At 49.5% G+C, this 27417-nt stretch overlaps 4 protein-coding genes across 11 annotated transcripts in view; 3 read left to right on the top strand and 1 right to left on the bottom strand.

Annotated features, from left to right (window-relative positions):
• Nucleotides 1-22342, bottom strand: part of LOC111145921 (transmembrane protein 8B) — a 40456-nt gene extending 18114 nt beyond the window's left edge. For 2 of the 5 annotated variants that reach the window (XM_022501230.1, XM_022501231.1), the window contains exons 1-3: nucleotides 7708-8175; nucleotides 2951-3140; nucleotides 2379-2586 (exon numbers count right to left, since the gene is read on the bottom strand). In XM_022501230.1, coding sequence (XP_022356938.1) covers nucleotides 2379-2586; nucleotides 2951-3140; nucleotides 7708-8137 — 828 coding nt within the window. In that variant the 5' untranslated portion in view covers nucleotides 8138-8175. Of the gene's footprint in view, nucleotides 1-2378; nucleotides 2587-2950; nucleotides 3141-7707; nucleotides 8176-21968; nucleotides 22021-22290 lie in introns of those variants that run through there. The other 3 variants (XM_022501234.1, XM_022501232.1, XM_022501236.1) reach the window with 3 other exon arrangements.
• LOC111145922 (family with sequence similarity 221 member B) lies at nucleotides 9197-18796 on the top strand. Its single transcript, XM_022501237.1, has 8 exons — nucleotides 9197-9225; nucleotides 11257-11342; nucleotides 11496-12037; nucleotides 12216-12356; nucleotides 17591-17701; nucleotides 17876-18073; nucleotides 18259-18378; nucleotides 18720-18796. The coding sequence occupies exons 2-8, from the start codon at nucleotides 11257-11259 to the stop codon at nucleotides 18755-18757; spliced, it is 1236 nt and encodes a 411-aa protein (XP_022356945.1). The 5' UTR covers nucleotides 9197-9225; the 3' UTR covers nucleotides 18758-18796.
• LOC111145923 (histidine triad nucleotide binding protein 2) lies at nucleotides 22022-24432 on the top strand. Of its 4 annotated transcripts, none has more exons than XM_022501240.1 (5): nucleotides 22022-22223; nucleotides 23608-23748; nucleotides 23846-23950; nucleotides 24063-24135; nucleotides 24250-24432. In XM_022501240.1, exons 1-5 carry the CDS (start codon nucleotides 22221-22223, stop codon nucleotides 24339-24341), a joined length of 414 nt encoding a protein of 137 aa, XP_022356948.1. In that variant the 5' UTR covers nucleotides 22022-22220; the 3' UTR covers nucleotides 24342-24432. The 4 variants fall into 4 exon arrangements, with proteins under 4 accessions (XP_022356948.1, XP_022356947.1, XP_022356946.1 ...); XM_022501239.1 differs by lacking the exon at nucleotides 22022-22223 and adding an exon at nucleotides 22233-22446; XM_022501238.1 differs by lacking the exon at nucleotides 22022-22223 and having other exon boundaries at nucleotides 22391-23748.
• Nucleotides 24433-25242: 810 nt separating this feature from the next.
• On the top strand, nucleotides 25243-27404 carry LOC111146109 (sperm associated antigen 8). Its single transcript, XM_022501503.1, has 7 exons — nucleotides 25243-25295; nucleotides 25389-26100; nucleotides 26219-26393; nucleotides 26590-26635; nucleotides 26721-26835; nucleotides 26952-27014; nucleotides 27119-27404. The coding sequence occupies exons 1-7, from the start codon at nucleotides 25258-25260 to the stop codon at nucleotides 27305-27307; spliced, it is 1338 nt and encodes a 445-aa protein (XP_022357211.1). The 5' UTR covers nucleotides 25243-25257; the 3' UTR covers nucleotides 27308-27404.
• Nucleotides 27405-27417: the final 13 nt, after the last annotated feature.

Raw genomic sequence — 27417 nt, 5'->3', positions numbered from 1 at the left:
GCCTCTGCTCATTCCTCTAGCTCCCTTACCCAGTCCAACAACCAGTCCACACCGAACCACTTCAGTTCTCCCTTCTGCACATTAGCCCATGCTAACTCCCACCACCTGGAATGCCCTCTCTTGCTTTTTCAACATCAGGCCTCACTTCCTGTTTCTTAAAACCACCTCTACCATACTACCAAACTGAGTTAGCCTTTTCTCCTTTGTCCTTTTAAAACATCTCCTGTATCTCATTAATACACATCTTATTTATCTGTGTCCCTTGCATGCAATCCAAGGTCTGGGACAAAGCAGGTGTCCAAGGACTAATGTCTAAAGAGAGGTCTGAGCTCATCCCCAAACCTGGGGAGGGCCCTAGAAACAGTGCTGCCTTCTTATGGTCGGGACTCTTCAGTCCCCACCTGAGGCCAAGACCCACAGTAAGTCAGGACAACAATATAAGGAAAAAGCAAGTCAAGAAGACGGAGCCCTGGAGGAATGGTCTGGACAATTAACTCACAGGCTGGAGTCTAGGGAATTCACCAGAGAACTTAAGAATCCTTAGAGGCCCATATAAGATTCCAAAAGATAATCAAATTCTTAGAGGAAACACAAGGATGATCCTTGCCCACCCCTCACCCCCAAGTCTCTAGAAGATGCCTTAACTAAAGACCTACATCTCTCATGATATCCAGGTCTGCTGTCATCCATGGGCAAGGTATAAATGTGCCACCTTATCTTTAATATCACCATACCTCAGGAGTTCTGCCCGCTAGCCCCCCAGCTTGCAGTTCCAAGTCTCCAGACCCCACTTGCTGTATTTAGATGCAAATGGTTATGTCAAGGCTGGTTCTGACCTCTCCTAACCAGGCGCCCAATTCCTCTTGCTCATCCAGAAGTGTTTTTAAATAATGAGAGCAGGGCTTCAGAAAGATTTTTCCTGTCAGTTCTCACAAAGAGAATCAAGGATCAAAGTTACAATCAGGAATGGGCTCTTTGGGATTTGGCCAAAGACCTAAGGCATTTCTTGAAATAGAATAACCCTTAGGTCTGATGAGAATCAAGACCTACCTAGAACCCAGAGCCATTTCTAGGTGAGTTCCCGACATGCTGTCATCCACAGGGCTCCCAGGCCTTGACAAGAAATTCTCTGGGACAGCCCTTTCAGCAAAAATAGGCCCATCACTGAGGCCTTAAGATAGGACCTCAGCCACAGTTCCCATCGCTGACAACAGCAGTGCCAGTGCACCTGTCCCTGTGTAATTCTCAGCTCATTCAAAAGCATCATAACACCTTCTCTGAACACTGCGCTATAGCAGGAGGAGGAGAGGTGAGTTTGGTGTAGTCACAGCGCCGCTGTCCTCAAGGAACTCAGCCTGGAGAGATACAGCTGAGTCAAATCTTCCCCTGATTGGAAATTTCTGCCCTTTTCAATGATCAATGGCCAAGTCCCACTAGCGTTTGTGTTCTTCAGCATCCTGTTCTTTAAATCCTTGCTCTGCTTATGCTCAGTCTTTCACCCTTACCACTGGCCCCACACACGTAGCCACTCCACTCTGCCAAAGGCCAGCTTATCATACCCTCCCTTCTTGCCAATGGACAGGAGTAAGAAACCTATAGATCCTCTCACTACAAGGAGGAAATCTAGCCCATTCCTGGGAGGGACAGGAAAACTTTGTGGCATTTCTTTCCCCTCCAAACCAGAATGGAGAAGCATCCTGACCTTTGAACCTACACTGCACACTTTAAAAACCTCTATTCTATGAAATCAGAGCTGACATTTGGAGAAAAGAGAAGCAACAGTCAGGACAGACACCAGCTGCCCAAGGCCTCCTTTTAACAGGAAAGGATTTCCCTGTCCCCAAGTGTTCTTCTGTGGCCTTCCAGAGGGTGTAGGGAGCTGAAATCATGATAGAAGAGGAATGTTTTCTCCCAGATGGACCAATAACTGGGCTGGAGCTTATGAGAGTCTGCAGGGCTATTACCAGTCAAGATGTAGAACAAGACCAGTCCTGGGTTTGTGCAGCAGCATATAACCAGTCCCTGGCTGGCTTCTGATCACCTTGAATAACCCTTACACCTTCTAACAGGGACACTCCTCCACAGTGCCAGGGCCTGTGACTGACTCCAGACTCTGCACTTTCCCTTCAGCACCCACTATGTCCTCCTAAGGCTGCACTCACTATATCCTCCTAAGGCTCCCAAATTGCCTCCAAAAGATCACGACCTCTGGCCCACCAGGTAAACTGCTGGCCTCTAGCCACGGGCCACCCTAGCCACCCTTATGCTGTTGCCCACCCTGGCACAAGGCTGGTGTGCCAGGTGGCCTGTGAGGGGGGATTCAGCAGATATGGAGAAGCAGCTTTGGCCCCCTCCTACCCTGGGCAGCATCAACCCACCTTGACAGAGATGTGGCCATGGGCCTGGGGAAGGTGGGCAGCCAAGAACCAGTCCCCAGGTAAGGGGCTGCTGACGTTAAAGATGCCTGAGGTGCGGTTGGGCAGTGTCCAGCTGAGGGTCAGGGAGAAAACCCCAGGAACAGCCGTGTCCCCTGGGAAGTGTGTGTGCAGGGGATTGATGACAGGGGGTGCCCCGGACCGGAAATACCTGGGGGACCAGAATGAGAAGAGGAAGACAATAGGCAATGGGGTGGGAGACGGGAAACGGGGAAAAGAAAGAACTGTCACTCATCGCCAGTAACACAAGTGAATTCCCTATACTGAGACATGCAGCAACACGTTCCAGGTCAGGAGTCAGGGCATAAAGAGTAAAACATCAGCTCAGGCTCTCACACAGTCAAACAGTAGTCAGGAGACAGGGGTCTTGTCCCTTACTCAGTCACACTTCAGTCTGGACAAGGGTGAGGGGACAAGGCCAGGAGGTCAGTTTAGATACTCATACAGTCACACTTTAGTTTGGGAAGTGCTCTAGGGTTGGAGGTGGGGGTCAGAATGTTAACTCAGACACTCACACAGTCACACTTTGGTCTGGGCAGTGGTCCCCAAAGGTTCCTCCCTGCTCCTTGAAGATGATGAGGTTCCAAACAGCCAGGAATGTGTCCTCAGGAACATGGAAGTGGAAGAGCTCGGTGCTGGCAAAGGAGCGGAATGGACTCAGCTTTCGGGGTGAGCAGGTGGAGTAGTCAGTCAGGAAGAGGCCTCCTGGGGAGCAGGCAAGAGAGAAAAGAGCAGGGTTGGACACAGGGTACTTTCATTAAGCAACAGAAACACCAGTCTTCCTCACCAATAGCACCAACTCAACAAATATTCTTCCCTGAGCCAGGAGCTGAGGCTCATGGTGGCCTAGTCATCATCTGCTTTAATCCTTATAATGACCTTGGGCGAAAAATGACCTGTTTTTACAGATAAGGAAACTAAGGCTCAAACCTAGATCAAACTGAGGATTCAAACCTAGATCTCACTACATCCTAAACCAGGACCCTTTATATACCCCCACAGCGTCCCTCACTGAAGAGTCATTTTTCTCTTCTTAGCAAGCTTAACAAAACAGAGGTGTGAATGGCATGTGTTTGGTGGGGGGGCAGACGGCGGGGCACATGGGTTCTTTGGCCACTGAACAGACTAGAACTCCACCTGTGGAGCTTGGGAGTCAGCACTGAACTGTGTAACTTCCTTGTTTATTTTCTTCCCCTTTCTATTCCCCTGTGGTTCCAGGAGCAGTAAAAACCCTCAGAAGCTTCACAAAAGCTGTCTGTATCCTGGCTCAGGGCAGGAGGGGCGAGGGGGGGAAAGTGTGGTGAGGATGCAAGGGGCCTGCTTGGGTGGCAGAGGCAAAAACAGGAGCTTGTAGGCCACCATGAGAACTCCCAGGAGAGGAGGGGAGTCATCAGGTCCTGTAGGATTCAGAATGAGCAACCAGAGGGCGTTTCCCCTGAGGGAGGCCCAGTGATGCAGTCAGTCAGTGACTCAGTGGAATCTCAAACCACCTGGAAATATTCACACTTGGGCTTGGGGGGACAGGTCATCTCCAACTGAAGTGTCAAAATACAAGTACCTGATCATGGTTGTTCACAGCAGAGCCAAGGTGAGCAAAAGAGGCTGGTGTCAGCAGCTCTCCAGGCAAATGCATGGGCACTCGGACTACTGTTGACAGTGAAAACCACCCAGTAGCTCAGAGGCACAGAGGAGTGTCCCTGATGGCAGGCAAAGTTCTGGAGAATCTGACTGCTCTGGAAACTTAAGATCAGCCCTAGAGAAGCACAGAAGGGTGCCCCCAGGACTGATGAGAAGGCTGGAACGCCAGCAGCTTTCAGGACAGAGCAGGGGATAGAGGGGAAACTGCGATGGGGTGTTTTCAGCCAAATAGTAAATACCCACAGGGCATACCTAGTCTGACAAACTCCCTTCCAGAAATGGGAGCTATACCTCAAGATGAGGTATTGAAATAACAGAGAAAGAGGCATCTGGGAAAGGGAGGTTGCTGAAGGAGGGAACACTGGAAAGGAAGGTGCTATTGAACTTCAAGGTCACCCTGCAGGGAGCTGCCCTAAAGTATGTAAATATTGGCCCTAGACTGGCCTATGCTCAGCTTCAAAGCTATGGCTTCAAAGCCAAGGACTAGTCAGTCCAGTTCAGACCATAGGATCAGTCTCAACTGTCAGTGAGGAAAACCTGCCCCCTTTCGAAATAAGCTCTGATAACAGGGAAGCTGGAAGCCAAGAGCAGAATAGCCTGGCTACTATTGTTTACAAGGAAGTGGAGCTCTGGAGCACCCTCTGCTGGGTTTAGGGGAGAGCTTCTCCTCCCCAAAGCTGGTACTAGGGATGGGTCATGGGATGGGCCACTGCTATTGCTAGGAAGAAATACTGGCCAGGCCCTCAGGGCAGACCCTCAGAGAACCGGTGGTGAAAAGCAGCTAATGACTTTCGGGAAACAATGGATAAGCACAAAGTACAAAAGTACAAGTACAAAAAAAACCCCTGTGATTCAAAGGAACATGGCAAGGCCTGGAGAACTGGGAAACTGGTTAAGCCACCCAAAAAGTGGCCAGGGGCTACAGAGGTCACAGAATGGGCTGGTGGGAAAAGTGAGTGAGCAGCAACTGGACATGGTGGGAGGAACCTAGAAGTTCTGAGGGCAAATGCTAGAGGAGGTGTCCACAGCCCCATTCACTCCAAGCTTTGGTTTGGCATTCCACAATGGCCTACAGAGCTGTGTCCCAGAGGAAGCATGAGTAAAGCCCTAGTCAAGCTCAGACAAACCTGCCCTGGATGTTCCATGCTTCCACATGAAGCTATGGTGATTCTCCACCACCATCTGAAACACACATGCGCACGTGCGCACGCACACGCACACACACACACACACACACACACACACAGGCAGAGGCTGGTCCTGCTAGTGACAGCACTAAGTAAAACAAAAGGTCATTTCCTGGGATGGCAAGGCACACCTGAGCTACGCAACTATAGTCAACTAAGCCCAAGGAAAAGACCCAAGGATTAGGATAGACCAGGAGACCCAGGAGGTACCTTCCATTCCTGAAATGAGACTGAAGCCAACAAAAAGTATTTACTAACATGCTATGTGCTCTGACGTGCTGTGATGGTCCTGTGACACTGCCAGCCTCTCCTCAGGTGAAACCTGTCACCACCACCAGGTCACAGAGCACCTCTGCAGGCCAGGACACAGCCACCAGGGCAGGGATTATTAACAACATGAAGGGCAGCCCTTAGTAGAGCCTCTTCAGAGCTCTTTTCCAACTTCATTACAATTCTCCCCAGAGCACCTGAACCTACTTCTGGACAATCGTCTTTTAATCCACATCTTTGAGCTTCCTACAGTTCTGTGGCTGTCAGCCACCATCCTCTCCTAGCCAGCCCATGCTTGCTCAATGGGCTCGCGAACAAAGAAGCCATGCTGGTAGGAATGGAAGCTAGAACTGGGCTCAATAGTAGATTCTCCCTCACCTAAACTGAAAAACTGGTTTGGCTACTACCTCTACTGAGTGCCTAATTTGCCAGCAGCAGTCATCAACACTGAGCCCCTCTATAGCCCCTTCCTTCCAAGAGTCAGGCTAGGGGCACATGGATTACTCCTAGATGCTGTGGGAGGCAGCAAGCACTGCCTCCAACTAAGAAATGCACTTGGAAAGTGACACTTCGTGATCTGTCTATAAGAGAAGGAAGAGCTGAAGAGGAATATGTGTGGCCACAACACGTACTCTCCCCCTCACGCTATAACATAGGTACTCGGAGGACTTAGGGCCTCATATGCACGCCATAGAACATACTAACCACAAGCATGCATACACACTGCACATGACCAGCATTTCCCCAGTCCCCTCAGGTACACAAACACATAGGTACCCAGATGCCAGTGAACACACATATAGAGCTTGGACACTTCTGCAGGGGCATGACCTTTAGCCTGTACTGATCTCCTCAAGCTTATACACGGAACTAGGTCCCCAAAGCTCACTGAAACTCAACTCCCACCCCAGCTGCTCTGTTATTTTTTTGCCAAAGACTCCCTTAGGCACAGCTCCATCCTATCTAGAGTGCCAGAGGGGACTGGGGGCTAAGAGGCCGTGAAGACTACAGTCATCTCCTTAAGATGGGGCCAACTTTATGGCCTATCTCCTACAGCCAGGACCCCCTCCTGCTCCCACTTTCCACCCATTTAGAAGTTGGGCCTCCCCTTCTCCGAATCACTTGCTCCCTGGATGGTGCTCCTAGGCTGACAATTGGCTAATGAGGAAGAATTTGTGGATTAAGCACCTGTGTGAGCAGACAGAAGACAGGACAGGTTGTGCTTTCAGTCCTCTCTCAACTGGGTCTATTTTCCTAACAGGCATATGTTGCAGTGAAAACAAAAAACACTAGTATGAAACAGGAATTAGGAAACTTTTTCTAGCCTCAGTACTGCCATTTACAAGCTGTATGACCTTGGGAAAACTGCCCCATAACTGAGCCTCAGTTTCCCGATCTATAAAATGGCCTCTATATTTCAAGACTGCTCTAAAAGTATCAGGAGGGCACTTGGGTGGCTCAGTGGGTTAAGCCTCTGCCTTCGGCTCAGGTCATGATCTCAGAATCCTGAGATGGAGTCCTACATCATGCTCTCTGCTCAGCAGGGAGCCAGCTTCCCCTTCTCTCTCTACCTACTTGTAATCTGTCTCTCTCTGTGTCAAACAAATAAATAAAATCTTTAAAAATAAATAAAATAAAAGTATCAGGAATTATTCCTAAGCAAATCAAACTTATCTGGAATAAGACTCATTACAAGAAGAAAACTAACCCATGTCCATCTGTTTGCTACATGCTGTTCTCAAAACTGTTTTCTTAACCCTGTTTTAATGCATGCCCAGTATCTCAAAGTTCAGGCTAGATATTCCCACACTGGACTAGAGGCTCTCTGATATAGGATCATGCCTCCCCCATAGAACTTCCCTTGCAGAAGAAGCTTCCAAGTTTTCCTTCTTGGAAAAGCAAGAGTCAAAGCAGGGTCAGGATGCCACCAGGAAAGAAAAACTTAGGGTCTCTGACCTGGGGACTATTAGGCACATGCTGAGCCTCAAGCCCACAATTTCCTCTCTTCCTACCCTCCCAGTTTCTCTCAGTTGTGTAAGACCTCTCTCCTCCCTATTTCTCCCTACTTCTTCCCCAATGATCTAGTTGCCCAGGTCCCACGTCTCCTGAATCCCTCCAGTCCACCCCTCCCTGCCAGAACCCCATCCCTGCCTCAATCTTCCTGCTTCTGCACTCACCAGCCCCTGGGCCAAGGACAGAGAACAGCAACAGCAGCAATAAGGCTGGCGGCAGCTGGAGCCCAGACCTGAGTCGAGGCTGGGAGAGGGGCAGGGTATGAGAGAAAGGGGTGGGTAGTGGGAGAGACTTGGGTAAACACAGAGATGAGGGCAAAGGCTGAGATAATGGATTGGGCTGTGCTGGGCACTGGGGCTTGAACAAGGGCAGGGAATGGGATGGAATGAGGGGCTGTAATGGGGACTGGGGCAAGGGCAGGATTTGCGCCCCGGGTTTAAGCAAACACTGGGAATGGGGTTGGGACAGGGGTTGGGCTGGGATTTGTGACAGGAGGTGGAACAAGGGCAAAGGAGGGGTTGGAGGCCAGGACAACCACAGGGACTGGGACTTGGACTGAAGAGGGGGCCTGGGTTGAGACTCGGATCTGGGCATTCGCTGGAACCCAGGCCGGGGCAGGGGCCGATTTGGGAAGCAGGGCGAGGGCGGGGCTGGGGGCCAAGGGCTGGATGAGGATAGGACGAGGGGCCGGGACAAGGGCTGGGCCATGGCCCGGGGCGGGGGCGGGGCCGGACAGGCCAGCGCGGGTCGCGCGCGGAGCTGACCCACGGCTCCGCTCCCCACCCCCAGGGAGTGGCTTTCGATGTCCTCGTGGGCCCGGGGCCGGGGTCAGGCCGGCTGAGGCCAGGCCGGGGACCTGGGTAGGAGTTCAGGCCTGGGCGACTCCGGGCTGCGCTGGACGGGCGATAACCAGGCCCCGCGGCGGCGGCCTCAGTCTGACGTAGTTATGACCCTCCGCCCCTCTATCAGCTCGATTGGTTCTTCTCAGTATAGCCCACCCCCTGCCCTATTCTATTGGTCTCCAACTTGATTCTGCGGGCCTCCGAGGACAGACTCCGCCCCAGCCCCTTGATCCCCTGCCTTTCTCACCCCAACCTCGGAGCCCGGTTGCCAACCTCAGATCCTCACAGCCCCCAGTGATAGAACCACAGACATCTCATAGGAACCCTACAGAGACCCTCACAAGCCCAGACACCTACGGACGTCCCCACTGATGTCCGCAGACTACCCAAACACTCTCACAGAGATCCCGCAAACCCGTTTAAAAGAAGTGAACCCTCTAGGCTCGTCCCCTCCGGGTCCAATGCAGCCTCCTCTGGAGACCAGTGCTGTTGCCACGGAGACTCCTGGGCGTTCCAGTTGCCCTGGTGACGGATCCCTCCACTCCCGGCCCGGGTTCCAGAGGTTTCAGTCAAACTCCTCCCTCATCGGCCCCGGAACCCCTCATCCCTCCCCGTCCCGCCCTCCCCCAGGTCTGGCCAGAGTTCCTTTGCAAATTTCTGCAGGTGTCCAACTTCCCTCCCCAAGTGGTAGACTTGAAGGCAAGGCTTCTCATTACATAGCAACAGCAAGGCGGGTCTCATCCAAGAGCTATCCACCCCTCGCTAACATTTCCCCTTCCCAGCTTAAGACGAGATTGTGACCTAAGGAAGGACTTGTAACAGCCAAGCCAAAGCCCAGAGGTAGGTGGTTTCTCCAAAGCCTCCTCTTCCAAACTCTCACACCACTCCCCTCCTAACACCTTCTGCCCCTTTCCAACTCAGTCCACCCCCCCCCATTCTGTATTTTTCATCCTTACACTCCCCCTCCGCCACGTTTACTCCCCACAATTCCCTCTTCCCCTTCTTTTTCTCCTTCTTCTCCCATCCTCTGGTTCTCCACCCTCAAGTATCTTTTTCCTCTTGCTGAATGCCTAGTCAGATTCCTATCACCCTACCTCTCTCCCTACTTAATGTCCCAAACTTCCCCTTTGGAAAGATTCTAATGAGTGTTAAGTGGTGTGTTTAGTATCTCTGGAGCATGGCGGGAAAGTAGGGACCACAGAAGGCTAAGGCTGGAATACTTAGGCTCTATTGCAAATAAAGACAAGCCTTGAATTTCAGGGCCAAGAAATTTAAACTTAATCCTTAGGCTGAAACAATTGAGTGTTTTGTTTTGTTTTTCTTTAAATATTTTATTTATTGGGGCGCCTGGGTGGCTGAGTGTGTTAAAGCCTCTGCCTTCAGCTCAGGTCATGATCCCAGGATGGATCATGGGATGGAGCCCCGCATCAGGCTCTCTGCTCAACGGGGGAGCCTGCTTCCTCCTCTCACTCTCTGCCTGCCTCTCTGTCTACTTGTGATCTCTGTCTGTCAAATAAATAAATAAATCCTTTTTAAAAAAAAGATTTTATTTATTTATTTGACAGACAGAGATCACAAGTAGGCAGAGAGGCAAGCGGAGGTGGGGGAAGAGGCAGGCTCCCCGCTGAGCAGAGAGCCCAACGTGGGGCTCAATCCCAGGACCCTGAGACCATAACCTGAGCCAAAGGCAGAGGCTTAACCCACTGAGCCACCCAGGCGTCCCCAATTGAGTGTTTTTAAGCAAAGGAATGACGTTTTTAGGTTTATGTTTTTAGAAAGATCTCCATTGTGTCATTAATGAGGACTGACTTCTTTTGGACATCCTTCCAAGACAAATTTGTCACACCCCACTCCAGAGCGTCCTGAGCTTACCCCAGCACAACACCAACTCATCTGTATTGTTATTTTGGTTAGCCAGATATCCTTCCCAGGTTCTTTCAACTGAGTCCAGTGCTTAGCACAGTGCCTAGGTGAAAGTGTAAGATTGAGTTGTTTATAAAAGCAAAAGTTACATAAATCAGTGAAAGAATGGCTGAGTGGATTAATACGCTGGAGGAGGCAGAGGGGTGAAGTTACTATATAATCAAGGTAGAAAATTCTGAGAACTTGAACAAAATTAGAGGGAAAAGAAAAGAGAGAGTGGATTTTGGAATTATTTAGAAGATAGGAAATACAGTCCTTAGTGCCTATTTGTAGATGAGGTTTGAGGGGAAAGGGTAAGACCAAAATAATTCCCATAGTTCAGCTTTCATGCCCTGCCGGACATCCATTTAGCCATGGGTATGAGTGTTAAGTACAGGGATTAAAAGGTCTGAGCTGGAAGTATGGATTTAGGAAATCATCCACATACCAGCTAGAAGTAACTGAAGCCTTGAACATGAGTGACATCATCAAGGAAGGATGTATGTGGTCTCTAGACAAAACCAGACTGCACTCAGGGCCCTGCCTAATGCATCGTGGCATTGTCTTGTACTCAGGAGCAAACCCCCACTTTGGCTTGGTATCCCAGTCTCTAGAACTCTACTACCTGACCTCCATCGTCCTAAGGCCCAGGACGTGCTCTTGGACTAGTCAAGTTGCTATGTTCAGTCTCCCTCCTGGGTCACGGTCCTCTATTACCATCTACTGATGGGATTCTGACTGTTTCAGCCTTTTTCTCTCTAAATTCCAGCTTCCTCACAATCTGTGGCCACATGTCACATGGGGTCTAGGCACACAGAAGAACCTCCTGGCACCAAAGTTCATCTTGCTTCCCCCTTATATCTCAGGTGCACGGAAATCCTTATCCTAACTCCATAACCCCCACTGTACTCTGACTTGCAGACCCTCCAGTCCCAACCTAATGAAGGCTGTATCCTATTCTACCACTAGATGGAAGCAGACAAGGTCACAGAAGAGCCTCATAGCACCATGGATACAGAGGAGCACCCCTCTTCAAAGGACCTCTCTGCTAAAGAATCACAGGAGCCCCCTATCCCTGAAACACCCTTTGAGACTTCCATCTCTGACACCCCCTTAGAGCCCCTTGCCGCTGAAACCCTTTTGGAGCCTTCCATCTCTGAGACCCCTTTAGAGACCCACACCTCTGAATCTCATATGATTCCATCCACTTCCCAGGCCCCTTTAGAGACCCACACCTCCAAAACCTCTTTGAAAACTTCCATCTCTGAGACCCCTTTAGAAGTCCACACTTCTGAATTGCCTATGGTTCCATCCACTTCCCAGGCCCCTTCAGAGACCTATACCTCTGAAACCCTTTTGGAGCCCTCTATCTCTGAGACCCCTGTAGGATACTCTGAGAACCCTTTGGAAACCCCTATGCCTGAGACCCTGTTGGAGACTCTCATCTTTAAGGACCCAGAGAAACGTGTTTTTTCTCATACCTCATCACAAGACCATGTTCCTGTATCTTCCCCTGATACTCTGGAGGAAGACCTCTTTAAGTATTCTCCCAGTGAGGTCTTGTGGAGAAGGAAGTCCAGCCAGATCTCTGAGTATGAGAGCCTTCAAAAGCACTCCCTTTCAAGCCCTTCAGCCCCGGTCCACCTGGACACATCTGCAAAGGAAGAGGAAGAGGAAGGAGAGGACAAGGAGCAGGTGGAGGCCACTGACAGCAGCGCACACACAGCTCAGCCAGGACAACAGCCGGGCAAGAAGAAGGGGAAGAAAGGATTTAGCCGTAATTGTGCCTGCACTTTTCCCCATTCTCATCACTGCCTTATACCTGCCCCAGGAGGAGGGGATTGGGTTACTCTTTAACCTGGCCTCTTCTCTTAGTTTTAGGGCCTCCACACTTCTCCTTGGTTACTCAGCTTCTCCCTTCCCAGATTACACAGCCCACCCAGTGGTCCCTGCCGAGCAAACAGAGCTGGTGGAAGTGGCTAAGGCAAGGCCCAGAGAGAAGTTCGGTGCTCAGATGAACTATCTTTTCCAATGGGAGAAGAATGCAGCCTTGAGTGCCATCCAGACAGGTGAGCCCAGAAAACCCTTCAGAAGCCTGTGACAGGCCATGGCCATCCTCCAATCCAACTGGACCAGGGAACCTGCCCTGATCAATGGATTGCTGTCCCCTGTGGAAATGGCAATGCTAACTGCCTTTAATCTAGGAGGGGAGAAGCCAGGTGGGCCAATGTGGATAGCATGGTACAGAAAAAAAGTGGGGATATTCATATAAAGCCCAGGGAGGGACAGGAAGCTAAACTAAAATTGTTAAAAGGAAAAAAAAAAAAAGAATGGCCATACACCAGACCCACCTCTAGGGCTCTGAAAGCCTGGACCAAACAGACCTTAAGGCAGAGATGGCCCAGGACCCTAGACAATCCAGGAGACTTGTGGCTCTGACATGGCAAAAGGCCTTGGTCCCCTTGGTGGAACTTCACTAAAAGGCTGTCACCCAGCATGCCAGACTCATTATCACCTAGGTACCCAAAAGCTGTGAGTCTCTTCACCAAGGAGGAGAGTGGGAACTTCAAGCCCTGTTGATTCCAAGTCTCAGCCCAGAATCAGTACTCTTGACAGCCCCATAAGTGGCATGCTGTGCTTATGTATGCCTGCATATAAAAGGTGTGCAGATGGAAACCCATGCCCTCCAGTGCAAGCATGTATACCTGTGTTGCTGAAATTCATGTCTATAGCAAATACCTTCAGAATGAAGGCCACCCCGACCTGCTCTGCAGATTCTGGGGTTTCTAGACAATTCAATAGACAGGAGTTCATTTATTTTTGTCTTTCATACTTCCTTTCCCCTTATGATAGTAAGAGGGTTATGTTGAAACTAGATGGGCCTAAGATATAAAGACAACCAGGCAATCGTATGTCTTCTCACTCCTCATGCAATTTACTCTCATTCTCATGCTGGGACCCTTCCCCCTCTACCCCTGGCCAAGAAAGTCACAATGATCTCATCTGTCTTAATTCAGGCATTGAAATGGCTTTGTTTGCTTATTTTAACATCTTCTGTCACCCTTATTCTTCCTGGAAATGCAAGGTCATTCTCAGAACCTCCTGCCTGCTCCTCATTTTTCAAGGCTGCTATACTTCTCCACATGGAACTTCTTCATTTTCCTGTTTAAACAGGCAGCTTTATGTAGTAATTTAAGTGTCATTCAATCCTGAAAAAGGTATTTAGGGTTCCCTCCTAATATTGGGGATCTTGAGTCCCTAGAGAATCAGGATGTGTGCTGTGTAGAGAAGGATCAAATGTAAGCTTTTCTTTTATTTAGTCAGCATTTACTGAGCACCAGCTGTGTGCCAGGCATTGAGCCAGGTGTGGAAGCAGTGGCTGGTGGGATGTCAAAAACAAAATCCTTCAAAAAATGTGTACTCTAGGGGTGCCTGGGTGGCTCAGTTGGTTAAGCATTTGCCTTCAGCTCAGGTCATGGTTCTAGAGTCCTGGGATCAAGTCCCGCATTGGGCTCCCAACTCCATAGGGAGTCTGCTTCTCCTTCTGACTTTCTCTGCTCTCATGCTTTCTCTTACTCTCTCTCTCTCTCTCTCTCTCTCTCAAATAAATAAATCTTTAAAACAAAATGTGTACTCTAATGAGAGACACCAATAAGTAAAAAGGATAATTATAATTCATTCTAATAATTTCTATGAGTGAGGTCAGTCCACAGTGCCTCATAAGCAGAAAAAAAAGGGCACCTAATCTTGGGTGCTCGGGGAATAAGTCTTGGAAGGGATGACTTCTCAGCTGGAATCTGTAAGATGAGTAAGAAGAGGTGGACAGGTAAAAAGTGAGGGCAAGGTGCCAGTAGGAAAGTGCAAGAAATGTTGAACGGAGCTCAGAGCTCAGCTCTGGAAGGGCAGAAGTGTACAGGCATTTCTGTGCAAAGCTCAAGAGTTGGGATTATAACCTAAGGGCAACTGAGAGTTACCAAAAGGTTTTAAGTGGGACAATAACATGAGCAAATTTGTGGTTTTGAAAGACTGCTCTGGCAGTAGTGTAGACTTCAGAAAGATAAGACTGCACACAGGAAGACTACATTGGGCAGTGGTAATAATAATCCAGGTCAGAAGTAGATGCGTGGAGGTGGAGAGAAATAGAACGTTCAAGAAATGTTAAGAAGGTAAAACTGACCTTTGGATCTTTGGATGTATGGGATAAGAGAGAAGGACATGCCTGGAATGACCCCCAGGTTTTTGGCTTAGATACTGATTGGATGATGATGCCATTAGAGAAACAGAGAAGATGCATGATAAGTATGTGTTTGGATGAACAGAAGACAAAGCTTGAGGGCCAGGTTTGAAAGGAATAATTGGCTGTACCACACTTGAAGAGCTGGTGGAACATGCTGTTGAAAAAGTCTGGAGATACCTGACTATATGTCTGGACTGGAGACATCCTTCACGTAAAAATAGCTGTATGTTGTATGGAGATGTTCTAAGCAAAAAGAGATGTTATCACGCAAATATTATATGAGCATGGAATCAGTTGTCCCTGTCTGGTATTTTCAGAGTAAACATCTGTGCCATAGACACCTTTGCCACAAATAGTGCACCACAAAATTACTTGACCATAAGGCAATTTGCCATAAAAGATTAAAAAAAATAACTAGTTGGTAGTTTGGTTTGGCAGTTTGTTAGTTTCATCAACTGGTTGAGTTTGGTTTCATTTCTCCATTGACACAATTCTCTTATTTTTATATTACATAAATCTTGGGCTTCATAATTGTCTACACAGTGACACAGAGTTTTAAACCCACACAACTTCCCATACAACTTTGGAATGTCTATCAATGGACATGTGACAATCTGTCGAGAACAAAGAGCAGTGTAGAAAGCTTTCAGAACACAATACAAAGCTCAGTTACAAATATGTATCCTAGTACTTGGAAACTGATACCTCTTAATGAGGGGAAAATTTTAGAAAAAAAGAAAAAGTGATGAATAATGAGCAAAAAACAAAACAAAAACAAACTGATGAATCAACACGCCAAAAAAACCCAAAAACAAAAACAAAAAACAACCAAAAAACAAAAACGTATAATACTATGAATTTAAGACTTTGAAGACAAGTGGTTAGGTACGATCCACAAAATAAAATGAGTTATTTGCATGGTATTGCCATGAATCTGTTCTATACATTTTAAATTCATTTTAAATTCAATTTTTTTGCATTTTGCAATAAAGCCATTTTTAATTTTGATATTCAGTTTCCATGTTTCATTATGCCCTTTTTGATGAATGTCTTTTTTTTTTTTTGTAATTTTATCTTTTGTGGCTAAATTGTCTATGGCCAATTGATCATGCAGTGAAAATGTTTGCACTGAAAATGCTTGGGGCAAAGATTCTTAAGGCGAAACTACATAGAATCACCTTGTACAGAGTCAAAATGGCATCCCAGATAATGCCTCCTCCCCCTGCCAGTCCTTGTCCACTTATAACAGGAAGAGTGTTTGGAATCAGAGCAGAGAGAGGAGGGTTCCACTCTGGACTACATGGCCTGATGTCAACTGTCCCACTTTAAGAGCACGGACACCTATAATGGAGTCTGAGGTATAGTCACCAGTCTCTGTTTAAACTCTAGTCTTCATCTGAGAGCTGAACACTGACTCCTATATCGTTACTTGGACTTGACTCTCCCAGGCCCCCAGGCAGGACCTCAATCTATGGGAACTGACCCTCCTTCACCTCCACACCTCATCTGCTCAGCCTCTGGATGGAATTCAGAATTCCTCTAGTAGAATCCTAGCCCCCGCTCACCTCCATTGTGACTCTGCCCATACGCTGCCCCTTCGACCAAGCCTTGCTGGTGTAATGGGGCGCTGGCACTGTGGGCTGTCAGTATCAAGACAGAAGTAGCAAAGCCAAAAGCCACATCTGGACAGGCTTTAGACCCTTAAAGACCATGGGTAAGGCAAGAAAACCTAGGCTGACAATTAGGCACAGAATTGTGAATTGTGGCCCTGGCCAAAGTCAAAGACCAGAGGACACTAACCTCAGGGATATGCCTATAATACAGGGTCTCTCTTCCCTTCTGAAGGAATTTCCTCCTTCATTTACTCAGTCAAGGAGTCTGTGCTCTCTGAGCACCTATTTCGGGCCAGGCCCTAAGCTAGGACAAGAGATGCAAATGAAAAGCCAGACCCCTCCTTAGAAGAACTTAGTTTAAGAGAAACATAAGTGAAAAAATCTATTCCAATGCATTGTACTGTGATAGGAGTAGCGGGAAAAGTCAAAAACATGGGCCCCTAGACAGAAAGAGGAAGTCAGGGAAAACTTTTTAGCAGAGGTGACACTTCACTGTAGCCTTTAAATGGGAATGGGTCCTATGGCTGAATGTCCCATTCCATGAGGACTCATCCAGGATTCTTACCTAGAAATTGGAGTACTCTCGGGTCTCCTAAAGGGTGAGAAAATCTGAGTGGAATGTACTCTCTGGCTCTCCTCCCACATTTACATGGCTCCACCCTTGCCTTGTAGTACCGCCGACCTGTGAAGCCAGTTTCAGATCCCACTGTGGAAACCAGGCTCTCAAGGGTTGTGGCATCTCACTGGTGCCTGCTCTCAGGGATACTTCTTAGCCTCACAAGCTTCGATTTCTTGATCTTCACCACTCAGGACTTCTGGCCTACCTCTTTCTCCTGATTCTTAGAGAACCATAGGCAGACCTTCTCAAGTTTGCAGACAGCATTAGTTCCGTAACACCAGGAACACAAAAAGGAAATATGAAGGTGCGAACCTTGAAAAGTGAGGAAAGCCCTCCTCCTGGTCCCAGAGCTGCCCAAACTCCTCCTCCTCTGCCTCCGGTGCCTTCAACAACCATGCTTCTGAGGTGCCAGTCCTCACCACCTCCTCTACACCTGGCCAGTCATCTTCCCTTCCCTCACCTTAGACACTTCAAGGAAACAAAATAAAGTTGGGCTTTAATGTGGGAAGGGGAAGAGATGGGAATCTTCACAGTCACAGAGAATTTGGCAAGATTCATGTTCATCTTCAAACAAAATTTCATTTATAATTTTGAAGATGGTCTTCAGTCATTTCTGACAGGCTAACAGAGATGGAGTGGATCCTGGGGTGGGAAAGGAACTGAAACCCTTGTGGAACACTGAGAAAACCTGGTGGGAAATTGTCTAAGGGGGTGGGGATGGGAACTTCATGGGTGGAGGTGAATACATCTAGGCAGAGAGGTGAGAACGCCTTGGGCAAGGGGCTTGCGCTATTTTTCCTTCTCACTTTTCCTTGTTAATCCCTCCACACTCAGGTCTCTACATTGGCTGGCGCTGCCCCCATTATCTATGGGACTGTTTCCGGATTGGAGATGAGTCCAAATGCTTTTGTGGACACTTGCTGAAAGAGCACCAGATCATCTCAGGTAGGGAGAACTGACCAGCCTCTGTCAGGGGAAGGGATAACTATACTCTGGCCATATGACAGAAAAGTGTGTGTGTTGGTATGGGGGGTGGGGGGAGTTGGCATGGGAAGGCCTGGCCCTATTAGGTGTTCCCCATTCCCCATTCCCATTAGACATTTCTCCCCATTCCCTTAGACATATCCGTGCCCTGCAATGTGGGCCAGTGTCGCTGCCTCATGTTCTGCTTTATCCCATCACGCCCAGAGGAGGTGGGTGAGTTCTGGCTCAAAAGACGAGCTACCTTTGACCCCAAGGCCTGGAGGGCCCAATGTCGCTGCAAACACAGCCATGAAGAGCACACAGCTACTGGGTCCCATCCCTGCAGGGTGAAAGGTAATTTCTAGGGTGAGGGGAGTACAGGGGTGGGCATGGGTAGGATGCAAATAGTTTGGGAATAAGGATAGGGGAACTGGTAGAAGAAACCTGTGTTTGTGGTTGGTATGGAAGAGATGAGAATGTAGTCAGCCCAGGGGGAAACACCAATTCCCTATACTTGTCTGGCTTCCTCCTTGCCCCAGGTTGTTGCTGCAATTGCTTTGAGTCTAATTTCCTCTGTGCGGCCTGTGACCGTCGCTGGGAGGAACATGAGACTTTCTTTGAGACTGAGGAGACCCGGCGACGAGGAGGGAGGCCTCATGGTGAGGGGGCAACCTAGAACAGTGGGGGTCTTAGTCAGAAGGCCGGGCAGGAAGGTGCTCCCACCCTCAACCATCCCCTCCAGGACTACCTCACCCTCTCACCCGCTGCACCCCATACTTGCACCTGTTTCTACCCCCAGGAGCAGACTATATGCCTTTTGCAGAGATGCCTACCTTCCGAGAAGCCAACTCTGACTGAGGCTCTACAGAAGCAGGGGCCCTCTGGCCGTCCTGGCTCCCACTGCAGACCCCCGGGGCCTCCTGGCCCACACAGCCTCTGGCCTGACCCTTTGTCTGACTCCCTCACCTGACCCTTTCACCTCTGCTTTTCCCTCCTCCAGGCACAGACACTATCAACACCTGGCGCAGGCCTCTTTGAACCTGGCTCAAATCATCAATAAAAGGGAAGCCCCTGGAATCTGGCCTGGTTCTGTATGGGGCAAATAGATCCTAGGATCTTAGAGTTGCACATAATGCGGGCAAGAGAGAGGACCACAAAGGAGACAGGCTGGATCAAGCCAACTGCTTCCACCAAACCCACATTCGAGATGCTAGCTCTGGCATCCGAAGGACGGAGTGGCTTCAAGGAAGCCAGGGAGGGAGGGGGTTTTTGGAAGAATAGAGTAAACACTGGTGTTGGATGCAGTTGGAGATGCCAGTAATAAAGACTGAAAAATGTCCGCTGGATTTTACAATTAGGTCTTTGGGCACTTCAGATAATGTAGTTTCAGTGATGCAGTGGGGGTAGAAACCAAACCCAGTAAGTCTGAAAGAGTTTCTTTAGGAAGCTTGGATGAAAAGAGCAGGAGAGAAGTCAGACAATATCCAGAGAGAGATGTGGAATCAAGAAACAATTTTTAGGAGGGAAAAAGGGGAGGAACCAGTAAAGGAAGATCTTGAAGGATACCGAAGAGAGAAAGAGAAGCCTGGTGAGACATCCCAGAGATGGAGGGAGGAAATGAGATCAGGGCAGAGGTGAAGGGATTTGCTCTGGAGGAGAACCACCACCTCCTAAGACCAAGAGGAAAGAAGAAGGAAAATGATGGGCCTTCACTGAGCTGCAGGAAGCAGGATCTTGTGGAAGTTCTCCCTGTGAAGTAGGAGACAAGGTCAGTTGCTGGTCATGAAGGCAAGGGGTAGGAGTGGGGAGTAGGAGAGAGGAGAAGATTTGGGAAGGCTGATGTGGGAAATCACAGAAAAACCTAATCAGTGGGCAGTTGAGGATTCAAGTACAGCTGGAAGCAGGAACCTAAAGAGGAAGAGAAACACAATAGTTAGATTGAGTTAGATTGATAGCTGATGATGGGAGGGTGTCAGGAAGGATGATCAGGAAAGTCAAAAAGAAGGCTTGAGAATGTAGGGAGAGCTGACCACACAAATGGACAGAACGTAAAGCCAGGAAGCAACTGACAAACTGAAAAAAAAAGAACAAAGGAACAGAAGTCTCTAATGAGGTCCAGTAGCTGATGTAGTGGTGGGGATCAGTACAGGAGACATTGGTCAGAACCTACAGAGAACTTCAGCTCTTAGATGAGAGCATCTGCCAGGGATCACAAAGACTTGGAGTAAAGAACTGTGGGCAAGGGGCCGAAACCAGTGACTGTGGCCAAAATCAGTGAATCATAGTTATTTTTACAAGGAGTAGGAGATTCGGGCTCTAATGGGCTCTGTGATCCCAGGCAAGCCCTCTCTGGGCCTCAGTTTCTGGCTCTGTAAAAGAATAATCACTGTGCTACCTGCTTTCCCTGAGAACCCAAAGAAATAACCAGTTTCAAAGCGCTTTGTTGTCTACCATGCCTGGCCAGTTTCCTTCCCCTTCCTAGATCCCAGCTCCTCTTACCTCTTGAGCTTCTCCAAAGCAGCTCTATGGGCTGCTGCGTTCTCAAAGGCACCACAGAGAACTGCATGTAACCTCTAGGGCACAGAAAAGGCCAGTCTACATTTCCCCACATTTGGGGAAGCTAGCTATACTTCCAAAGGAAGAGATGCAATCTGGACTGCTAGAACTCCTAGAGGAAAGTACAGGGTCGAATGTCTGCCCTTTGGAGGATAAAAGGACTTTCTAACAATAATACGGCTATAGCAAATGTGGTTACTATCTCTGGAAGTAAAGAGTTGTTCTTGGCTGGTGATATGCAATTAGCGCCATAATGACCATTCACTAAAACTAATTCAATAGTCAGCAGTAAAGCAATGGCTACTGTGAAAACTCATTCAAACAAATAATATGCAGAGGGTGCCTTTGTGGCTTAGTCACTTGGGCATCTAACTTGGGCTCAGGTGGTGATCTCCAGGTCCTGGGACGGAGCCCTGAATGGGCTGAGGCATCCTGTTTCCTGCTCAGCAGGGAGTCTGCTTCTGTCTTCTCCCTCTGCCCCCATCCCACCGCTCATTCTCTCTCTCTCTCAACTAAAGTAAAATCTTAAAAACTAATAATAGGCAGACATTACAAAGTATATTTACACAGACTAATAATATGGAAAATTGATTGTCAGGGGCATTACATATTATGAAATATTACATATTATGTAATATTTTAAAACATTTTTTTTAAAGATTTTATTTATTTATTTGAGAGAGAATGAGTGAGAGAGAGCATGAGAGAGGAGAAGGTCAGAGGGAGAAGCAGACTCCCCAAAGAGCTGGGAGCCTGATGCGGAACTCGATCCTGGAAGTCCGGGATCATGACCTGAGCCGAAGGCAGTCGCCCAACCAACTGAGCCACCCAGGCGCCCCATATTTTAAACATTACATGTTTTAAACATATATATTTTAAACATATTACATATTATGAAAGCAAATGAAACACCAAATATTATTCATTCCACAATCATTGAGCACCTATCTATGTCAAGGACATGAACTAAAAAAAAAAAAAAAAACCTAAAGATACAGTGGTGGCTTTTGTCCTAAGTGTTGAAGTCATACTAAAACTTAACTGTGTGAGTATATCAGCACTGTGACCCCTGTTCCTTCTGTCAAAAATATATATTTCGGCAAAACAAAATATACTACTGACGCATTTTCCCTTGTTCTTCAAACCTGACTAACTGAAAATGCCAGGAGCAAGGCTAACCATTTCCGATTAGGAAAGAACACTGGATACCTATGCCTTTGCTTATTAGTCGTGTGGCAAAGACAGGCCCCTCCCGTCGCACCCCCGTTTAAAAAGAAAGGGAAAAAAGGGGGGGGAAATGCCCTGAAAACAAACTGCAGAATCTTCAATCTTGGTGTTTGGACACAAGAACATAAACTAAGGAGAAACTGCCCTTGGATGAGTAAATTTTAAAAATCTCTGAAATGCTCAAGGGGCTGAAATGCCCTTGTAGGAAGGAAGCTGGGTATCTATCCCACCAGTTAAAGGACCCCCCTCCCAATTCGCCTTCTGCCCCACTCGCCTGGAGCCGCCGCCCCGCCCCCCTCCGTGGCCTTGGCCTTCGCGGGTTGCGGTGGTTCCCGGAGCCAGCCAGCGCCGAGCTTTCACAGAACCCGCCCTCTTCCTGGCCAATGCCGGGAGAGGGGCCACGACCTTAGGGGGCTTGGTGCCACACGAGTGTGGTGCAGCAGAGCCAATTGGAGGAAAATCCCACCTGGTCTCCTAAGCCTTCCAATGGAGTGAGATACTCTCTTGGCGAAACTACTTAGGGGGCCCAATGGCGAAGGAACCTTCACTCTGACCAGAAGTCGAGGCCAATGGAGTGGAACACTCGCCCTCCAGCTGGCAGAAGAAGCCAATGGGATGAAAAGATTCCGCCTCCGGGGTGGTGGCGGAGCCAGCGGAGTGAACGGCACCACCCTCTGGGATAAAGGGCAGCAAGCGGCCCAGAAGCGCGACCAATGGGATGGTAGGGCTAGCTCGCGGCGGCCGGCGGAGCCAATGGCTGCCGCTCACCGGCTCCCGGGCGGACCCACCTCGGGCTGGCGGCGGGCCCGCGTACTGGGGTTCGGAGAAAGGCTCGGCGACTGAGGGGCAAGATGGCGGCCGCCCTGGTGCTGGCTGCTGGGCTGTGCGTGGCGCGCAGGGCGGTGGCGGTGGCGGTGGCGGTGGCGGGGCCGCGGGGGGCACAGGTGAGAAGCGACCGTGGGAGCTCAGAGGGCGTCCCGCGGGCACTGCCGTTCTCCGGGCCAGGGGTTGGCGTTCCTCCCCCAGGTGCGCGCGGCCCTGCGGCCTCGCGGGAACGGAGCCCGGACGCCGGGCAAGGAACGGCGCCCCTCCCGTGGTGCAAGCTCCGGGGCTGTGCGGTGAGGTCGGGCTGGTGGGCGGCGGTGGCCGACGCCCTGCACCGGTGGGGGCGCCGAGGTCGCGAAAGGTCAGTGGATTGGCTGCTGCCTTCTAAGCCTACCTGAAACCCAGGTGACCGAACGCCTGCTCCGGGCAGCCTCCTCGGCGCCCCCTGCAGGAAGTGAAATTTGTCTTCTTGGAGCCCGTCTCCTGCCCCTGTCAGGCCCCTGGCCGCCTGAGCACGTGTATTAACCTCTCATCTTCTCCACTTGTCAGAGGGGTCAGGTTCATCCCACCTCTTTCTCCCACAATGTGACAACACTGACTTCAGCCTTCTCTGAGCCCCTGGAAAACTGGGGCCTCCCTACCCGCAATCCCCTGGGGCTGGGGTTGCTGAGTTCACATAATTCTTCCCTTCACTGATTTAAGGGACTGAAGTTAAAATTCACAGAGGTCAGATCTGACATCAAGACGTGCTTGTGTCAAACTTGAATAAAACGGGTAACACAACTGAAAGATCAGGCAACAGGTAATGGAAATAAGTGGAAACTTAGTAACAAGGTGTGAGTAAATGGAAAGGGCTCCAGTGGTCTCAAAGGTGATACAAACCACTCCCTTTATTTTATATTTAAAGCCAAGAGGAGGGATTTATCTAAGGTAATTCAGTGGTAAAAGAAGAACTGGGACCTAAGTGTCCAGTTCTCATCCTGTGTCCTTTCCTCCGAACAGTAACTAAATTTACTAGACACGTTAGGAACAGGAATCAATTGCACTGCTGAATCCTGCATTGTAATACGGCCTTTATCTAACCAAGCTCAGCACTATAACCCTACTCTCTGCTGCTGATGTTCTGAAATTCAGGAACTTGTCTTTTGGATGGGAAACACTAATAGGTTCTTAGAAGAATGAAGTTAATGACTAACAACCCAGCCTTTGCCAGCCCTGACTCACTATATGGGAAAGGTATTGTCAGCTCCCTCCCTCGGGTATGTCTGACCCACCTTCAGGTCCGAGGAGCTGCAGGTGTGACTGATGGAAATGAAGTGGCCAAGGCTCAGCAGACAGCTCCTAAGGGAGCAGCCCCAACGGTCTTCTCCCGGATCCTGGATCGAAGCCTCCCAGCTGATATTCTATATGAGGACCAGCAGGTGGGGTGCCTTTAGGGGTCGTCCCCTTAGGAACTTGTGAGATACATCAGCCTGTTAAAAAGTAATATGGTGGCCTCTGGCCTGTCACTACTCCCAGTGTCTTGTATTCCGTGATGTGGCGCCTCAAGCTCCTGTGCACTTCCTTGTCATTCCTAAGAAGCCCATTCCTCGGATTAGCCAGGCTGAAGAAGAGGACCAGCAGGTGGGAAGAGCAGAGCCAACATTTGGCTTTGGGGCAGGGGAGCCCTGGACAACAGCTAGAGGTTTTTCTCCCTGTAAATGAAGCCACCTGTCTCCCTCCCCTTTCCCTGTAGCTTCTAGGACACCTTCTCCTTGTGGCCAAGAAGACAGCAAAGGCTGAGGGCCTGGGAGATGGATACCGACTTGGTGAGTAACTTTTGGTCCTTGAGCCCCTCACCTATAAATTCTCAAACCTGTCCCTCAGTCTGATCTTTAGTCTTTGACCTTTCCCGTGTTCCATAACCCCATGCTCTATTTCAGTGATAAATGATGGGAAGCTGGGTGCACAGTCTGTGTATCATCTGCACATTCACGTACTTGGGGGTCGACAGCTCCAGTGGCCTCCAGGTTGAACCTACCAACTGACCAAGAACCCCAGACCTGGATGCTTGGAGCGTGGAGGGGAATGAACCCTATGATGCTAATAAACTTGATCTCCCTCGATTTTGGATCACTGTCTTAAATATATAAAGATACCACAAATAGGAAAGAACACTGATTAAACACAATGATCTCTATCAACTATGGACTGAGTGAGAGACATTAAGGAGACCCATCCTGTAGTTAAAGAAGCATTTGCCTATAGGTCTGTGAGTCCTCATGACTAATGATCCACCTGGGTCAAGCTTCTAGAAAAGTAGCAGTAGGAATAAGCCTGTGTGAGTAGGAAGAGATTGAAACCCAGGGGGGAGACCTGCTCAATCCTGGCCCTCATTCAAATGCCAGGCCGAGTTCTAGGGGTTCTGAGAGGAGGATGGCCTTAACATGAGGGCCTTTTACTGAAGAAGTAACCACACGAAAAAGGCTGCCACCCTTTGACTGATCCCCATGTCTCACCGTTTTGCTTTTGAGTTGTCTAATGTATTTTCAACCTTAAACATTTTAAAAAGACTACCTCCACTTTTGAGAATGAACTAAGGGGAAGTTACTGTTGCCCCTACACAAGCACACCAAGTATGCTTTAGTCTGATACCCCAGCCCTGTGCTTGTCTCCAACACAAAGAACCACCTTAGAAAGCCTCAAAAGAATCACGCTTAAGTGTAGAAGGCAGGGCCGTAGGCCAGCCGTACCTTAAAAGCTGGGCTGAGGCGGAAGGGAGTCTGAATGGAAAGCAAACTTCCCAGACAGCCGCAGGTTGAAGACTTCCGCCCCGCAGAGAATTTGCCTTCACCCCCCCCCCCACACACACTTCCGCCCAACTCTAGTTCTGCGCAGACTCCTGGAATTATTTGCCGTCTCTATGGCAACCCAGTAGCTGCTGCCGGAAGATGGAGACCACCGAGCCTACCAAGGGATCGCGGTCTGGGTGAGAGCGGCAGCTTTGGCTGCAGGTGTAAGGGTACAAGAAAGGTCAGCCGACTTACTGGGCTGCGCTTTTGATGTATTCGCTTCCTTTTAGATCTTTGGACGTGCAGCCTGGCGCTGGAGGGCTCAGGTCTTCTTCAGAACCGTTTCCTTTGGATGGCCGTCCTAGGTCGGTCCTGGCAGCTGCAAATACTGCATCTGCAGCTGCCTCCACCGCCAAAACCGATGCGTTATCTACGAAGACCCGAGTCCGCTACTCTGAGCCGAGTGTTCTCATGGACCGCTCCTCTGACAGTCTTCCTGGGGAGCCCTGCACTGGAGCCAGCTTTACCCACAAGATAGACCAGAGAAGACTTGGCTTTGAGCCTGTCTATGCTTCCCGTTTCACCCAGGATCCCTGTACTACAAATGACCGTAGCTCTAGTCCTGGCCCTGTTACTGGCTCCAGTTCTGGTCCTGGCCATGGCTCTGGCCCTGGCTGTGACTCTGGTCAAGGGACTGGTTCTGATTCTGGCCCTGGTCCTGCCACTGAATCTGGGCCTAGTCCAGACCGTGGCCATGACCCTCAGCTCAGCCTCTGCAATCTCCCAAACTTCAGAAACCTTGGGGCAGAGCTGATCCCTAATTATTCCTGCTGGAATCACTACTGCTGCTGGGAACCTCAGAAACAACCCTGGAAAAGTTTGCAAGTCCCAGAACCTGGTGCACGAGGGCAATGGAAGACCCCCCAAGTTGAAGAGAAGTGTAAGGTTCTCAAAGAAACATTGCCACGGGGACACTGCCTTCTCTACAACTGGGAGGAGGAGGTATTAAGGTTTCAGCCTTTTCCTGAAGACTGCCCCCAGTTTCCTGGGGGAGGCAGTAGTTTATTATGAGGGTGGGTACCATAAAGGATATCTTGGTCACTCACCTTGGGGCCCACAGAGAGCCACCAACCACCTGGATCGAGTCCCAAGCATGCAGGATGGCTCCGAGAGTTTCTTCTTCCGACATGGACACCAGGGACTGCTGACCCCACAGCAACAGTCACCCATGTCCTTCAGGACCACCCAGAAAGACTCGTACCAGCCCCCACGAAACTACTATCAACCAATTCGAGGTGGGAAGCATGAGAGAATGGGCATGAGCCCATTAGAGAAAAGAGAGAGGAAAAGAATTTCTGGTAGGACTGTGGATTGTCTGATGGGTAGAAGGGTAAAACCCGATGATTTTCCTTCCTTTTCTCACATTTGTTTCTTCTGGGCCTGCTTCTTAACCAGACTCCCCCACTCTCTCCACTCCCTGCCCTCCCACAGGAAAGCGGGAAGCCATGCTGGAGATGCTCCTGCACCATCAGATCTGGTAAGAAGCTGGGAGAAGGGTAAAGGGGATGGGGGAAGACAAAAATCTGGAAAGAATGGCTCTGACATCTCCCAGGACTATATAGTAAAGAGGTGCAGGCAGAGCAGGAACCCACAGGGAAGCACTCTGAGGTCGAGTCTGTGACACACCATGACTACCAAAAGGAGCTGGTACACGCCGGGCCTCCTGCCCCAACCAAGGTGAGAGTTTATCCCATCCGACTTGTACAGCTGGCTTCTAATGGGCTGTGGGGAAGTAGCAGAGGTTAAGAGAGGAAGATTCAAACCAAGAGCTTTTCAGGTTTTCTCCCTTACAGCCTCATGACTACCGTCAGGAGCAGCCTGAAACCTTTTGGATACAGAGGGCACCGCAGCTACCGGTGTGTGAGGGTGTTGGGAGTCGGGGAGAAGAAGGAGGGGAAGAGGCTGTTCTGTTCAGGCTTGGCGCAGAGCAGGATCTGTCCTCATTCTGGCTCTCCCCTAGGGTGTCAGTAACATCAAGACACTGGACACACCATTCCGGAAGAACTGCAGTTTCTCAACACCAGTGCCTTTGTCTCTGGGGCAGCCTTTGCCCTATGAACCTGAGAATTCTTCCCACCAACTGGGAGAAATATCCTCCCTTGCCTGTCAGGGAGCACAGGGTGGGGAAATGGGTAGAACTACTATCTAAGAGTTGAGGCGGGAAGAGGGGTGTGGAATACAGAATCCATTTCCGTCTGTACTGGAGAGGTGGGAAGGAAGGCGATTCTGTCTGTACTTGGTGAAGGGGCTTTCCATAAA

The sequence above is a fragment of the Enhydra lutris genome, unplaced genomic scaffold, assembly GCF_002288905.1.
Source record: "Enhydra lutris kenyoni isolate GAN:26980312 unplaced genomic scaffold, ASM228890v2 scaffoldscaffold13, whole genome shotgun sequence".
Taxonomy (NCBI): domain Eukaryota; kingdom Metazoa; phylum Chordata; class Mammalia; order Carnivora; family Mustelidae; genus Enhydra; species Enhydra lutris.
The sequence above is the reverse complement of the archived record's forward strand: the minus strand, read 5'-3'. Positions and strand labels throughout refer to the sequence as shown.

What these genes read in the sequence shown, in the direction of transcription:
- LOC111145922 (XM_022501237.1), top strand. Translation starts at nt 11,257, where the DNA reads ATGGAAGCAGACAAGGTCACAGAAGAGCCTCATAGCACCATGGATACA. An exon ending in AAGGACCTCTCTGCTAAAGA is followed by an intron (nt 11,343 to 11,495) that starts ATCACAGGAGCC and finishes GATTCCATCCAC; the next exon opens with TTCCCAGGCCCCTTTAGAGA. An exon ending in ACGAGGAGGGAGGCCTCATG is followed by an intron (nt 18,379 to 18,719) that starts GTGAGGGGGCAA and finishes TCCCTCCTCCAG; the next exon opens with GCACAGACACTATCAACACC.
- LOC111145923 (XM_022501238.1), top strand. Translation starts at nt 23,506, where the DNA reads ATGAAGTTAATGACTAACAACCCAGCCTTTGCCAGCCCTGACTCACTA. An exon ending in TTCTATATGAGGACCAGCAG is followed by an intron (nt 23,749 to 23,845) that starts GTGGGGTGCCTT and finishes CACTACTCCCAG; the next exon opens with TGTCTTGTATTCCGTGATGT. An exon ending in CTGAAGAAGAGGACCAGCAG is followed by an intron (nt 23,951 to 24,062) that starts GTGGGAAGAGCA and finishes CTTTCCCTGTAG; the next exon opens with CTTCTAGGACACCTTCTCCT.
- LOC111146109 (XM_022501503.1), top strand. Translation starts at nt 25,258, where the DNA reads ATGGAGACCACCGAGCCTACCAAGGGATCGCGGTCTGG. An exon ending in ACCAAGGGATCGCGGTCTGG is followed by an intron (nt 25,296 to 25,388) that starts GTGAGAGCGGCA and finishes GCTTCCTTTTAG; the next exon opens with ATCTTTGGACGTGCAGCCTG. An exon ending in TCTACAACTGGGAGGAGGAG is followed by an intron (nt 26,101 to 26,218) that starts GTATTAAGGTTT and finishes TGGGGCCCACAG; the next exon opens with AGAGCCACCAACCACCTGGA.